Source organism: Temnothorax curvispinosus, unplaced genomic scaffold (genome assembly GCF_003070985.1).
Source record: "Temnothorax curvispinosus isolate PA1 unplaced genomic scaffold, ASM307098v1 QBEX01005546.1, whole genome shotgun sequence".
In the NCBI taxonomy this organism is placed as follows: domain Eukaryota; kingdom Metazoa; phylum Arthropoda; class Insecta; order Hymenoptera; family Formicidae; genus Temnothorax; species Temnothorax curvispinosus.
In genome coordinates this window covers 3,482-15,674 of record NW_020215326.1, presented here as the reverse complement: position 1 = coordinate 15,674, position 12,193 = coordinate 3,482, and the positions used below count along the sequence as shown (strand labels likewise).

The 12,193-nt window shown below is 38.0% G+C and overlaps 1 protein-coding gene across 2 annotated transcripts; it reads right to left on the bottom strand.

The window, feature by feature from the left end:
- Positions 1-859: 859 nt before the first annotated feature.
- On the bottom strand, positions 860-2,031 carry LOC112454902. 2 transcript variants are annotated; one of them, XM_025016532.1, is made up of 3 exons: positions 1,809-2,031; positions 1,310-1,737; positions 860-1,228 (listed from the first exon to the last, which is right to left on the bottom strand). In XM_025016532.1, exons 1-3 carry the CDS (start codon positions 1,919-1,921, stop codon positions 1,215-1,217), a joined length of 555 nt encoding a protein of 184 aa, XP_024872300.1. In that variant the 5' UTR covers positions 1,922-2,031; the 3' UTR covers positions 860-1,214. The 2 variants fall into 2 exon arrangements, with proteins under 2 accessions (XP_024872300.1, XP_024872299.1); XM_025016531.1 differs by having other exon boundaries at positions 860-1,214.
- Between the last annotated feature and the right edge of the window lie 10,162 nt (positions 2,032-12,193).

Genomic DNA, 12,193 nt, shown 5'->3' with positions numbered 1-12,193 from the left:
GTCGATAACAAGATTTACAACGATTTTTTTTTCCGAAGCTCGCACAGCAATTGCTTGCAATGCTTCTTTTGTAAAACCGGGTGATCCATCGACCACCTGGTACCACGCTCTTATTGTTGATGGATGTGGAAGAATTCTTTTTCCCCACATTTTTCTTATATAATTATACGCTTTTGGCGAATAAAAATGTAGAGTTAATGCGAAGCTGCGAACCTCCTCGGAATACTTTCCTCGACGTTTCTGCAGTAACTTAGCTAACATATTTTTCATTTCATCAGACATCATACTCTATGAAAATGAAAATCAAGAAAAGACAATTGTAATAAACTTTCCAGGTCTTTAAAATTGTCAAACGATAAACCTGAGAATATACGTATAGCTAAAGATAAATAGCTATGCGTATTTAATAAAAATACAATGTTATCTACAATGATCTGTTCACAGATTATAAGAGTATATAATCTAGTTCTATTCTATATAACAGTTACTACGTTTACGCGAGCGTTATTACTTCTGTAGTAACTTACGATAATTCCTTCGCGTAAACGGGATTTTGTAGTAACTTACGATAATTTACTCCGCGTAAACGAGTGAATTATCGTAAGTTACTACAGAAGTAACGCTCGCGTAAACGTAGTATACGACTACGATTTACGCCGATCAAGAAGTTCCAACATCGATGCTATAACTTGATCGGCGTAAATTGGGCCGTGTAAGGGCTCAGACACAATGAGAAAAATAAGGAATAAGATAAAGGAATAAGGAATAAGGGAACTTCAGTACACATACATTAAAGTGAGATGCAACATGCCTTATTCCTTATTTCTTTATCTTATTCTTTACTTTTCTCATTGTGTCTAAGCCCTAAACGTAAAATTATAAGCATCTTTTATATACAATTGCAACAATCGGAATGTGATTTGAATGGGATTATGTTACCGTTAATGAATCTCCTGCTTCGTGGGACATCAATCCTTTATCATGTAAATGTTTAATCATATCTTTTAAAGAGGTGATACGTTTCCTCTGATTTCTGTTGATATTTTGCAAGTATTTAATTTTTTTTAACCTCTCTTGCTCCTTGTCTTTTATGAACTTTAAAGTTCGTCGAGCTCTTCTTGGAGTGGCAAAATCAGGTGAAGTGATTTCTGAGATATAGCGTGGTTGATGAAATCGACGCTTCTTAGGAGTATTAACGTAATTTTCATCAGAACCTAAGTAAAACAAGCTTATAATTAAAAAAAAAAAAAAAACAAGCACATGATTCTGAACTGTTGGATTTATTGAAAATAATAAATAAATGACTTACAATTACGTTTGGATTGATCGGTTTCTATCGAGTTCTGTTGGAATTCCTTCAATTCAAGATTCTGTTGGAAGGAAGGCTCACAGTCAGCTGATGAAGAAAAATCAACTGTATCCATATGTTCTACATCTTGAAGAATAGGCGCACAGTCCGTCGGTGATAAATAAGAGTCGACATTTAGTGATGTTATATTTTCTTCGATAATGTTGTCAATTGCTGGCACAACCTCAAATCGGGATGAATTCGGAATACATATTGAAGGAACTGACCCAGGCTTTAGAACTATTCTTGAATTGCCAGCAACTTTCGTTATCTTCAAATTTTCAGAAACAAAATGAACTGAACAAATGTAAACATGAGATACATCATCTGCCTCGGTTAACCCACAAGCATCTTTCCATTTTTGACGAAGAGTTAGATTCTTTGGAAATCTGTAAAAAAACGATTAAAAAATTACATTTTTATGATAGAAATTGTAATTCTTATAATTTATCAAACTTACCCATGTACAGAAATGTATTCATTCTTTGATGGCTTACGATTGCACAAATAACAACTCTTAGACATTTTTATTAGATGATAATTCCAAATTGTATGTATGACAAATGTGTACATACAATGATACAATTTCCTGACTTTACTGACCAAATAACCTACAAATCACATAAGTTTCTACGCACTCCCACCCTCGGTTTCAACGCATGCGCACAACGCACAATTCGTCCGCTCTAGAGTGAGACACGAATATCGGTCTGCACCGTAATGTTGGCGAGCCTTCTCGAGGTCTATCAGCAATATAGAAGTATTACATATATGGACAACACACGCCATCTACGGCTATTCGACAAGAGGTTCGTCCTGGCCGTTTTCGGAGCAGCACTGCTTGAAGGCCATTAAATATAGGAAGAAGAAGAGCCGTGTGGCTACCCTGACGAGTGGTTCGTCCTGGCCATTTTAGAGCTGTACAGCTCATAGGCCAATAAAGAAGAAGAAGAAGACATAGTGTGCATTCAAAGTAGATGTGTGAACTTTCCACGCGTGGAAAATTGTAAACCATCTTGGCATCTTGCTTTGCGCGAAAAGTGTATGCGTGGAGGCAGTAGGTTCCGCCCCCCTGCGGAGAGCTTCACTACCATTAAACTAGACACATGGAGTGCCTTGTAAAGTACAGGCGTAAACTTTTCATGCGTGGAAAGTTGTAAACCCATGTGGCACCTTGTTTCGCGTGGGAACCCATACAGCACAGAAACCTTTCAGAAATATCTAAGAAATGTTTCATTCGATAGGTTGAAACATCTCATAAATATTTCAAAATGTTTCTGCAACAGCTCTGAGACATCTCTGGAATAGCAAAATGTCCGCGATTCTTGCACTTGAAACCTTTCTGAAACCGTGCTGAAAAGTTACCAAAATATATCTGAAACCTTTCAGAGATATTTAAAAAATGTTTCATCTGATGAAGTTGAAACATGTCATAAATATTTCAAAATGTTTCTGCAACATTTCTGAGACAGCTCTGGAATAGCAAAATGTCCGCGATTCTCGCACTTGAAACCTTTCTGAGAAAATGTGTTGAAAGGTTTCCGAAATATATTGCCGTATTTTTTTTATTCGGGCGGTCACCACCTATCCAAGTAGTAACCGCACTCAAAGTTGCTTGACTTCCATGATCGAACGGGCTAGTGACAATCCTCTGGTTCTGATGCTTAATTCCTTCTAGCTTATGTTCATATCGTATATAAGCATCTTTAGTGTTCAAAAATTTGAAATTATTTATTAACTGGCAAATATTAAAAACAACGCAACAACAATTGATATATTATAAATATTAACCCGTTGTGGTTACATGGGGTCCAGTGGACCCCAGGCTTTTTTTTCCTTAAAAGTATACTATTTTGAGAGTAAAACGCAGGAAGTTTTTGCTCTATTTCAAAAAATTTTGATGAATATTTTTGTAAAAAAGTCAAATTTCTTGAAAAAAAATGTTTTTTCTTGCGTTTTTTCAACATAAAAAAATTTTTAAAATTATTGGATTATAAAGAGGAATTAGTCATAAACTAAATTCCAGTTCAAGGTTTGATACATCAAGAGTGGATACATCAAAAAGAACGCAAATGGCAACTGTTGTGGGGTCCATTGGACCCCGTGTGACCACTACGTTATTTTTAGGAGGTGTGACCACAACGGATTAATATAAAAGATTTGTATATCATTACATAATATAATATTAATCATTTATATCTGAGAAAAGCAAAAAGCCCTACATATGATGGATGTGGTTTTTAGGGCTGCAATTAAAAATTTCTAAATTCGTCTATATTTACTTCTTCTAAATGTGTATAAAGTTTCATCAAAAACTCAACTAAAAGGTTTGCAAAATTATATTTTATGAAATGTTTCCGAAATAACTTAATTAAAATTTTTTATTGGGTGAGAAAGGTTTCAGAAACAGTTCAACTGAAAGGTTTACAAAATCATTTCATATAAAACAATTCAGAAATAAATTAACTGAAATTTTTCAAATTTATTGCGTGAGAAAGGTTTTAAAAACAGCTCAAGTGAAAGGTTTACAAAATCATTTCATATAAAACAATTCAGAACTAACTTAATTGAAAGTTTTCAAATTTATTGCGTGAGAAAGGTTTCAGAAACAGCTCAACTGAAAGGTTTACAAAATCATTTCATATGAAACAATTCAGAATTAAATCAACTAAACGTTTTCAAATTTATTGCGTGAGAAAGGTTTTAGAAATAGCTCAACTGAAAGATTTATAAAATTATTTCATGTGAAACGATTCAGAGATAACTCAACTAAAAGTTTTGAAAAATTATCTTCATGTAAAAGGTTTAAAAAACATTTCTGTTGCAACATTTTATATGACATATTGCAGAATTCTTTCAGAGATGTTGCACATGAAATGTGAAAGGTTGAAATGTTTTTGAAACCTTTCTGGAAGCTTTGTGCAAGAATCTGTGCTGTATATGGGAAGTGTATGCGTGGAGGCGGGGGGTTCCACCTAAAAAAAACTAACCTAACCCGACCCAATTGTTGTGTGGATGAAAAAATATATGCGTAAATACAATAGATTCACACTTTTCCATCCACAACAAAATTAATGAAAGATTTATTACTTTTACCAAAAAGTCTTGTTATTACCGGTAAAATTGATAAATTTGCTATAATTTATCACATTTATCACCGTATGTTGAAAATTATGCATAATAACCGCTAATTATGTATAATTATCGAATTTATCACTTTTACAGTAACATATATCATCATATAGAATCAATTTTAGTCGATAAATGCTATCATAAAAAAAATTTTTTTTATTTCCCGATCACGCGCACTTCATTTTTTACATCAAAAACAACTTATTTGTAAAATTTTAGGTCGATTAGGAGAGCAAGGGTCATTCGGAACTACACCCTATATAAATAAATGTTTAATAAATAATCAAAAGCTTTAAAAAATAAAGAAAAAGAAATTATACATATAACTTTTTACATACGAAATTTTTAATACTTCTTAGTTTTGATTAACCAAAAAAATTTTCAACTTTTCTTCTTTCTCATAGGTAGAGAAAAAAAGGATAGATGAAGATAAAATAGAAAGATTAGGTCTTAGCAATGTGCAATGCGAGAATTAAAATATAGAAAAATTAAGTATGGATGGAGTGAATGCTTAAAGAAACAATATAAACCAAGTCCACTTCCTGGCTATATAGCTGAAATTAATAAACTTTATTTCAACTTTTCTCTCTCTCTCTCTCTCTCTCTCTCTCTCTCTCTCTCTCTCCTATAATAACTTAAGTTATTTAGCGATGCTCCTATAATAACTTAAGTTATTTAGCGATGCTCCTATAATAACTTAAGTTATTTAGCGATGCAGTGTGACCAAAAAGGGTTAATAAGCTATATAAGCCAAATTATCAGAACACAAACAATTTTATATGGAATTAATTTACTAGTTATTTGCTATTTTTTGCTGTTAAAAGTAATTTTTTTTGCTCCAACTATTAAAAAGTTACGAAGAGCTAAATAGCTTAAGATTAAGCTTAACCCTTAAACACATACTGTCCAGTCAGTACCATCAATACATAACGTGGGTATGCCATAACCCGACTCGCGTATTTCAACTGTAACTTTGCGTCCTGCGCACCAATTTTAACTTTTTTTTTTTTTAAATTGTGTGCCAGACTGTAAGGAAGAAGACCATGTAAATTATATTGTGATTTAACGTTTATCTTCAAAGATATTTGCAAATAAGTCGAATGAAGTAGTAAGCAAATTGTGCAAAAATCACTTTTTCTTTAAAAATTCATAACTTTAAAAAAAAAACCGATAAAGACATTTCACAAACGGATCTTAAAAGTACAGAAATGATAGTATATGAAAAAAAATACGTCATAATTATTTGTTCCAAAAAGTATAATTATTTGACATGGTGAACTTGGACAATTTTTAATTTTTTTGGAGCATTTCAATCACGTGAAAATTCCTGTAATTCTGGAACTAATTTATAAAAACTTTTAAGACTTTATGTCTAGTTTTTGCGATTGATAAACATAATTTAAAAGTTAAATTTGGCTTTAAAAACTTTACAACAACAAAATGGCGGACATGAGAACCATACATATATTTAATTATTTTACAGAAATAAGTTAAAAATAATTTAAAATTACAATATAATTCTTTGAAAGTAATTTATTTTTATAAAAAAATGAAATTTATTATACCGAACAGTGAGTACATATTTTTGCCCTGTGTACTTTGCACATTGGCAATTCGCATTTCAAACATTTGTACATCATATAAATGAAATAACATAACTTGAAATAATCTGTATTGTATGATTATAACGTCAAATTATCTGATACATTGCGGTAAATAAATAAAATAAAATATCTCAAAAAATTTTACTAACACATAAAGTGGGTATAACATACCCGAAACAAACTTTCTTACTTTTTTGCTCGGTTTCTACGGCGAGTCTGACGCTGTTTCAAATTCGACGTTCAAGACAAAACCTCAAAGTTTTTTTACACGCCCATACCGGACCGCTACCGTCATCCGTTTCGAAATGGCACGTGATTAAATAACCGACCGGGTATGGCATACCCAACATATGTGTTTAAGGGTTAAGATTAAGCTATCCAGCCCTTTGTAACTTTTTAATAGCTGAGCAAAAAAATTACTTTTAAGAGCAAAAAATAGCAAAAAAGTGTGCAAGTAGAAACCTGCACATTGCTTCCTCTATGAGAAAGCCTGTTTTTTTTATGCGTAATTATTTAGTATAGATATTTATTAATTTGGCTTCCTCATAGAGGAAGCAATGTGCAAGTTTCTACTTGCACACTTAAAAACTATGAGGAAGCAATGTGCAAGGTTCTACTTGCACACTTTTTTATGGATAGAGTATCATTAAAGATACTTACACATTTTTTAAACAGAAATCGGTAACCCTCTCATCGATTCTCGCAAAATTCAAAACAACCTTCTTTTAATAATACTCTATATAAAATTACATGTACGTCTTATACACTTTTTAAGCAGAAATCGGTAATCCCTTCACCGATCCTCGCCAAAGTCACTAACAATCTTCCTTTAAAATGATACTCTATCCATTAAATAACTTAGGGTAAACCGAGGCGAATCGGATAAATATAAGTTTTAAGACAGTTTTCGTTAGTGTTTTTTTTTTTCAAACAAGCTATTTTATTGTGCTAATTAGTAATCCAATTCGCCTCGGTCTACCCTATATATTTTTTAGGCAGAAATCGGTAACCCTTTCACCAATCTTCGCGAAGTTCAAAACAACCTTCCTTTAATGATACTTTCTATATATAAGATTACATGTATAACTTGTACACTTTTTAGGCAAAAATCAGTAACCCCTTCACTGATCATTGAAAAAATTAAGCTTGATATCTCAAAATTTGCGGAAATTAGAGCAATTACGTAGATTTTTTTAAATAAAAATCGGTAACCCTTTTATTATTAGCAATTTTTATTAATTTTATTATATTCTTCAGTTTTTTCTACCCTTATTTCATATATAATTCTTTAAAATTTGGTTAATCAGTTCTTGAGTTATAGAAATTTTGGTAAGTTTGGCTGTTCTTTTAAACAGAAATCGGTAAAACTTTTATTATTAGCAATTTTTATTAAGAGGGTAGTACAGTCTGGCGGAGGATTGCGGAGGATCAATTTCAGGATTTATTTGTGACAAAGTGGTAGGCCAATCAGGTTCATGGTGTATACGATATTGAAGTTCATGTTTAGGTGCATTTACAGTATTTTTTATATGGAAAAATATTAAAAAATGTAGGAGTTATGAGTCATTTCTTCGCGCGCGCGCTCGACTACGGTGTAGGCAGTAGCTCCTGTACGGCGGTCCTAAAATGAAAAACGCAAAAAGGGTATTAAATTTAAATGTATTCCCCACCGGTTGACGTTCGAAAATTGTGAAAGTTATAGCACTTAACAAAAAAAAGTTGGCAAAAAGTTCATTGGCACAAAATAACTTTCTGCTATAACTTTCACAATTTTTAACATTTTTTACAATTTTCAAACGTCAACCGATGGGGAATACATTTAAATTACCCCCTTAATTCTATTATATTCTTCAGTTTTTCCTACCTCTATTTCATATATAATTCGTTAAGATTTGGTTGATTAGTTTTAGAGTTATAAAAATTTCGGTAAATTTGGCACATACATACATACTGTGACGACGACGACGATGTCCTCACGGTCTCGCCGGCCGTGGAGGAGCGCGCCGTCGCTTTCTTCACTAGAAATCTCTTTGTATCTTCGCGATACTTCTCTCCGAAACCCCGATGGTAGCTCGACTGAGTATTTTTAAGATGTTGTGTTGGGCGCCAGGTGCGATTCCACGCACCACGATTCACGAGATCGCAGTGTTTCTCAGGCGTGGGCTTCTTTGATCAACCGCGGGTGGAATAGGAGAGGGAGCGTAGCGCAATCATCACACTCAAATAACATAAAACATAAAATTATATTTCGGTTAAGGCAGATAACATGTGGACGATAGCGTGTTCCACGGCGAACAAGCAGAATTCGAGTACACGCCACGTGTCACCCCACGAGCGCGATACTCATTCCGTCGCTGAACTGCACGGCAATCCCGGTTGAATTCGTACAAGAGTATTCCCCGACATAAGTTGCAGCGGATCCTACCCGGACGGTCAAACGCGAAATATTTGAAACGTCCACGTCGAACAATTAAACAATTAACGCAAGTTCCTTACCGCGGCAAGGTCTACCGCGACAACGCTGGGGATCTTCTCTCCCCTCGAAACGCACGAATGGCCTCATCCGTAAACTCGACACAACGGTGGGCCCTTAATCCCGATGAAACGCACGTATCGCTAATTACAAATGGCAGAAACTTAACCGGCAACGGTAACTACGAGGCTCTCTCACGCGCGAGAGCCACTTCTCAAAACTACGGCACGGTTAAGCCAACGGCGATCCTGAAATTCCACGCGACGATCACCCGCAACGAAATTACGCGGAACGAAATTACTCACAACGAAATTAAACGCAACGAAAGTACACGAAACGATATCACACGCGACGAAATTACAAGCACGCTGACTGTCGGCGGCCGTACGTTCTCATCCCCGAGACGGGCATTCGCGATCACTTCGTCGCACGGGCCCTCCCGCGGTATATCACTCGATATTCTTTAATTACGGCTGATTCCATACATTACCGCGGCACAACGCGACTCCCGGGAGGGCCTAGATATTCTCGCGATCTTACTTCGAGGCAGGCAGAGTAGTGGCCTTACAAATCTCTCGATTCCGGCAGCTCGTCGCTCGTCTCACTGGGCTCGTAGTAGCTGGGATGGCAGCTCGCACGACAGTGGCGTTTCCTTGGTCCGGCGGGATCACGCAGGGCCCGCGCGCGCCCGCGCGCCGATTTCCCTAGCCTGGTTGGTGCTGCGCCCTGGCCTGCCGGCGATCTCTCTAGGCGATCGCCGCGCTCTACTAGAGCGCCCCTCGGCACTGCGCCCATCCGCCGGCGGTAGTTTCAAAGTCCGCCCATGTGAGACCGGCTGTCCGGGCCGCGTCTCATCGTCCGGTTCCTCGACGGCCAGGCTGGCCGGGCCGTGGCTCGTCGACCGGGGGCGGTACACCGGTGGTGGCCCCGTTCCTCAACGGGGACCTTCGTCGGGGCGTCCCCCTCTCCGGGTTCTCCGTATTCGGGCCGCAGTGCTCTCGTGCCGCTTGTGACGCTTTGACAGGTCAGCTGATCTTCCGGCTGTGGGCCCCAGCGTGACCCGGCCGAGCTCCCATCTGGGGTAAGGGACGCGACATTTGTCACGTCACAATACATACACACGTACACACATACCGACATTTTTTTTAATGCGATATTTCTACGTTTTAGAACATAAGGAACACAATGGCATCGAAAACTAAAAAAACAGAATCTGCAGTTTATACATTTCTGATTAAAATAAATTAAATAATTTTTATATCACATGTGTGTGCGTGGAAAGGGCCCATTCCGCGCGTGACACGCGCGCAATGGGCCACTTTCTACGCACTTGTAATATAAAATAGGGTGTGTAACACGTGCGTTAAGTTAACTATTCTTCATTAAAATTTCTACGTATATCAATAATTAATCGTACTAATTGCGACCAAATATTTAAAGTCTCTAGATATGGTCCTTATCTGGATTTCTTATCCGAACCTGATTTTGCATTAAAGATAACCTGCTAAGGACCTTATTACATCCGTGAGCGAATTTCTGCTCGGACTATAACTACCTTGTCTATCTTTGTCTATATACAAGGATATAGACAGATATAGGCCGATAACAGAAAACGATCGAAATTATAGACATTTTCGGAATTCAGCCTTTGTTTTAGGATTTCTTTAAGGAGATCCTAAAGCCGTCTGTAATACCGGCTTTTTTTCTTAGCACTAATCTTTTAATTGATTTTATAGAAATGCAAAATTCTTGTCTAGAATTAAAGTACGCATCAAAATCTAGGTCATGGTGGTCAAATTTATATCGAAAACGAAAAAAAATTAATATTTTTGTTAATTTTTGGTATACGTGACGACAATATTTGCTTTGTACAAAAATTCCACGATAAATATCCACAAAATTAGACCGGCATGACCTAGGGACAACATTTAAGAACAATATCGTGCAATTAGATCTAAGATTGAAAACCTAGAAAAAAAGATTACTTTATATAACTTTTATATGTGCAAAAGCACATTCAGGTTGACAGGATAAGCAATATTGCGTGTGGCAAGAGATGGCGCAGTAATCGAACAAAGATAGATGCCTCTCGTTAGACAAGGACAGATATAGATATATGACAAGAAAACAGAATTAGAAATGTTGACATTACCGACGTCGAGGAAGTTCAGCCTTCACTTTAGGATCCCCTTAAGGGCTGTGTTTGGCGCTCACCAAACTGTAGATAGATGCATGTATCATACTCATTAGTCTCGTTCTTACTCGTTGTACATAGTAGTCTTCGCATACCTAGTATTAAGTATTTCGGTGACTCGCGCGAAACGTCTGCGGATTGCGATCGACGCGGAATTGATATTTGCGCGACTCACCAATCGGTGCTGCCCTGCTTGCGCTGCTGCACGAGCCCGATCGTGACCGAGAGACGAAGCATCCAGGAGTCGACGGCACAACGAACGGTGAGTCGCATTTGCTTAACTTAATTCGCTTTGGGGAGACTTTACACACACCCCCTGGTCCTTCGAGCCTCGCTTTATCGCAAATCCGGGTACGACTCTACCGCCCCTCGAGCATCTGGTCCTTCGAGCCGGATAGTCATTTCTTCGCGATTAGTCTATTGCCGCCGCCCTTTCGCGTGTCCTTTCATTGTTCTAAGTCACCGAATCTTGTGTTCTGTAACGCGTAGTGCAATAGCGCGTGGCCTTGCGGGTCTCGCAGGATCTCCCGTTTCGCAACGCTCGCTTCGCGAAGGGAATACTCGCGTAGCATCGCGCAATCGGCCATTAGCCATCGGTAGTTTACGCGAATTCGCTGATTATTTGTTCTCGCATCAACGAGGTGCAATAACGCTCGGCGTGCTGACAACTCGTGTCTCGCGCGGTATCTCTCGTGCAACGCTCGCTTCGCAACGGGAATACGCGCGCGAACTTCGTTCGTCATAGCACGGGCCGCAGCCGTTAGTCGCCTTAAAATCGATTCCGCGCTCGACGCGGTAATTAGTCGCCATATAATTGGCTAGATCGTAACCGAAATATTCGGTCGAATATCCGAATATTACGGGCCAGCGATACTTTCGCATCATAGACAACGGCCGTGGCCTTCGATCACGGGCCGGTCTCGTGCGCATTGTTTTTCCGTATAGTCTCGGGCATTGCTCGTGTTTTCGTCGTTGCGAGGTGACGTACAGCCCGACCCAACACTTGTATTATCCCGACATTCGTGATCCGTGCGAGAGTATCATCGCTCGAGAATATTATTGTCGTCGATCGAGAATATTTGCATTTCGAGTTTCTGCGACGCGTGTCCTGACGTCCGCGAGTCGGATCGCATCTTTGTTTATCGTGCTAATCCGGCGGCTGGTATTCTCTACGTTCAACTCGAGGAATATTACCGAGAATATTCCCTCGTGACTTTGCGCAAACATCGAACGGAGCAGTCCGTTATCCCTCACCTTGGCGACCTGACTTTCGTGTTTGTTTTCGCCGGGTTTTGATATTGTTGGTTCGAGTTGCCATCGCCTCCGATTACCTATTCGCCGTCCTTCCTTTGCTCTTAGCTTCGTCTGTCTGTTGTGGACGACCCCTTTGTTACATCATGTCGAAAAACGCATATGCTCGTCGCGAAGTATGCAATCGGCGT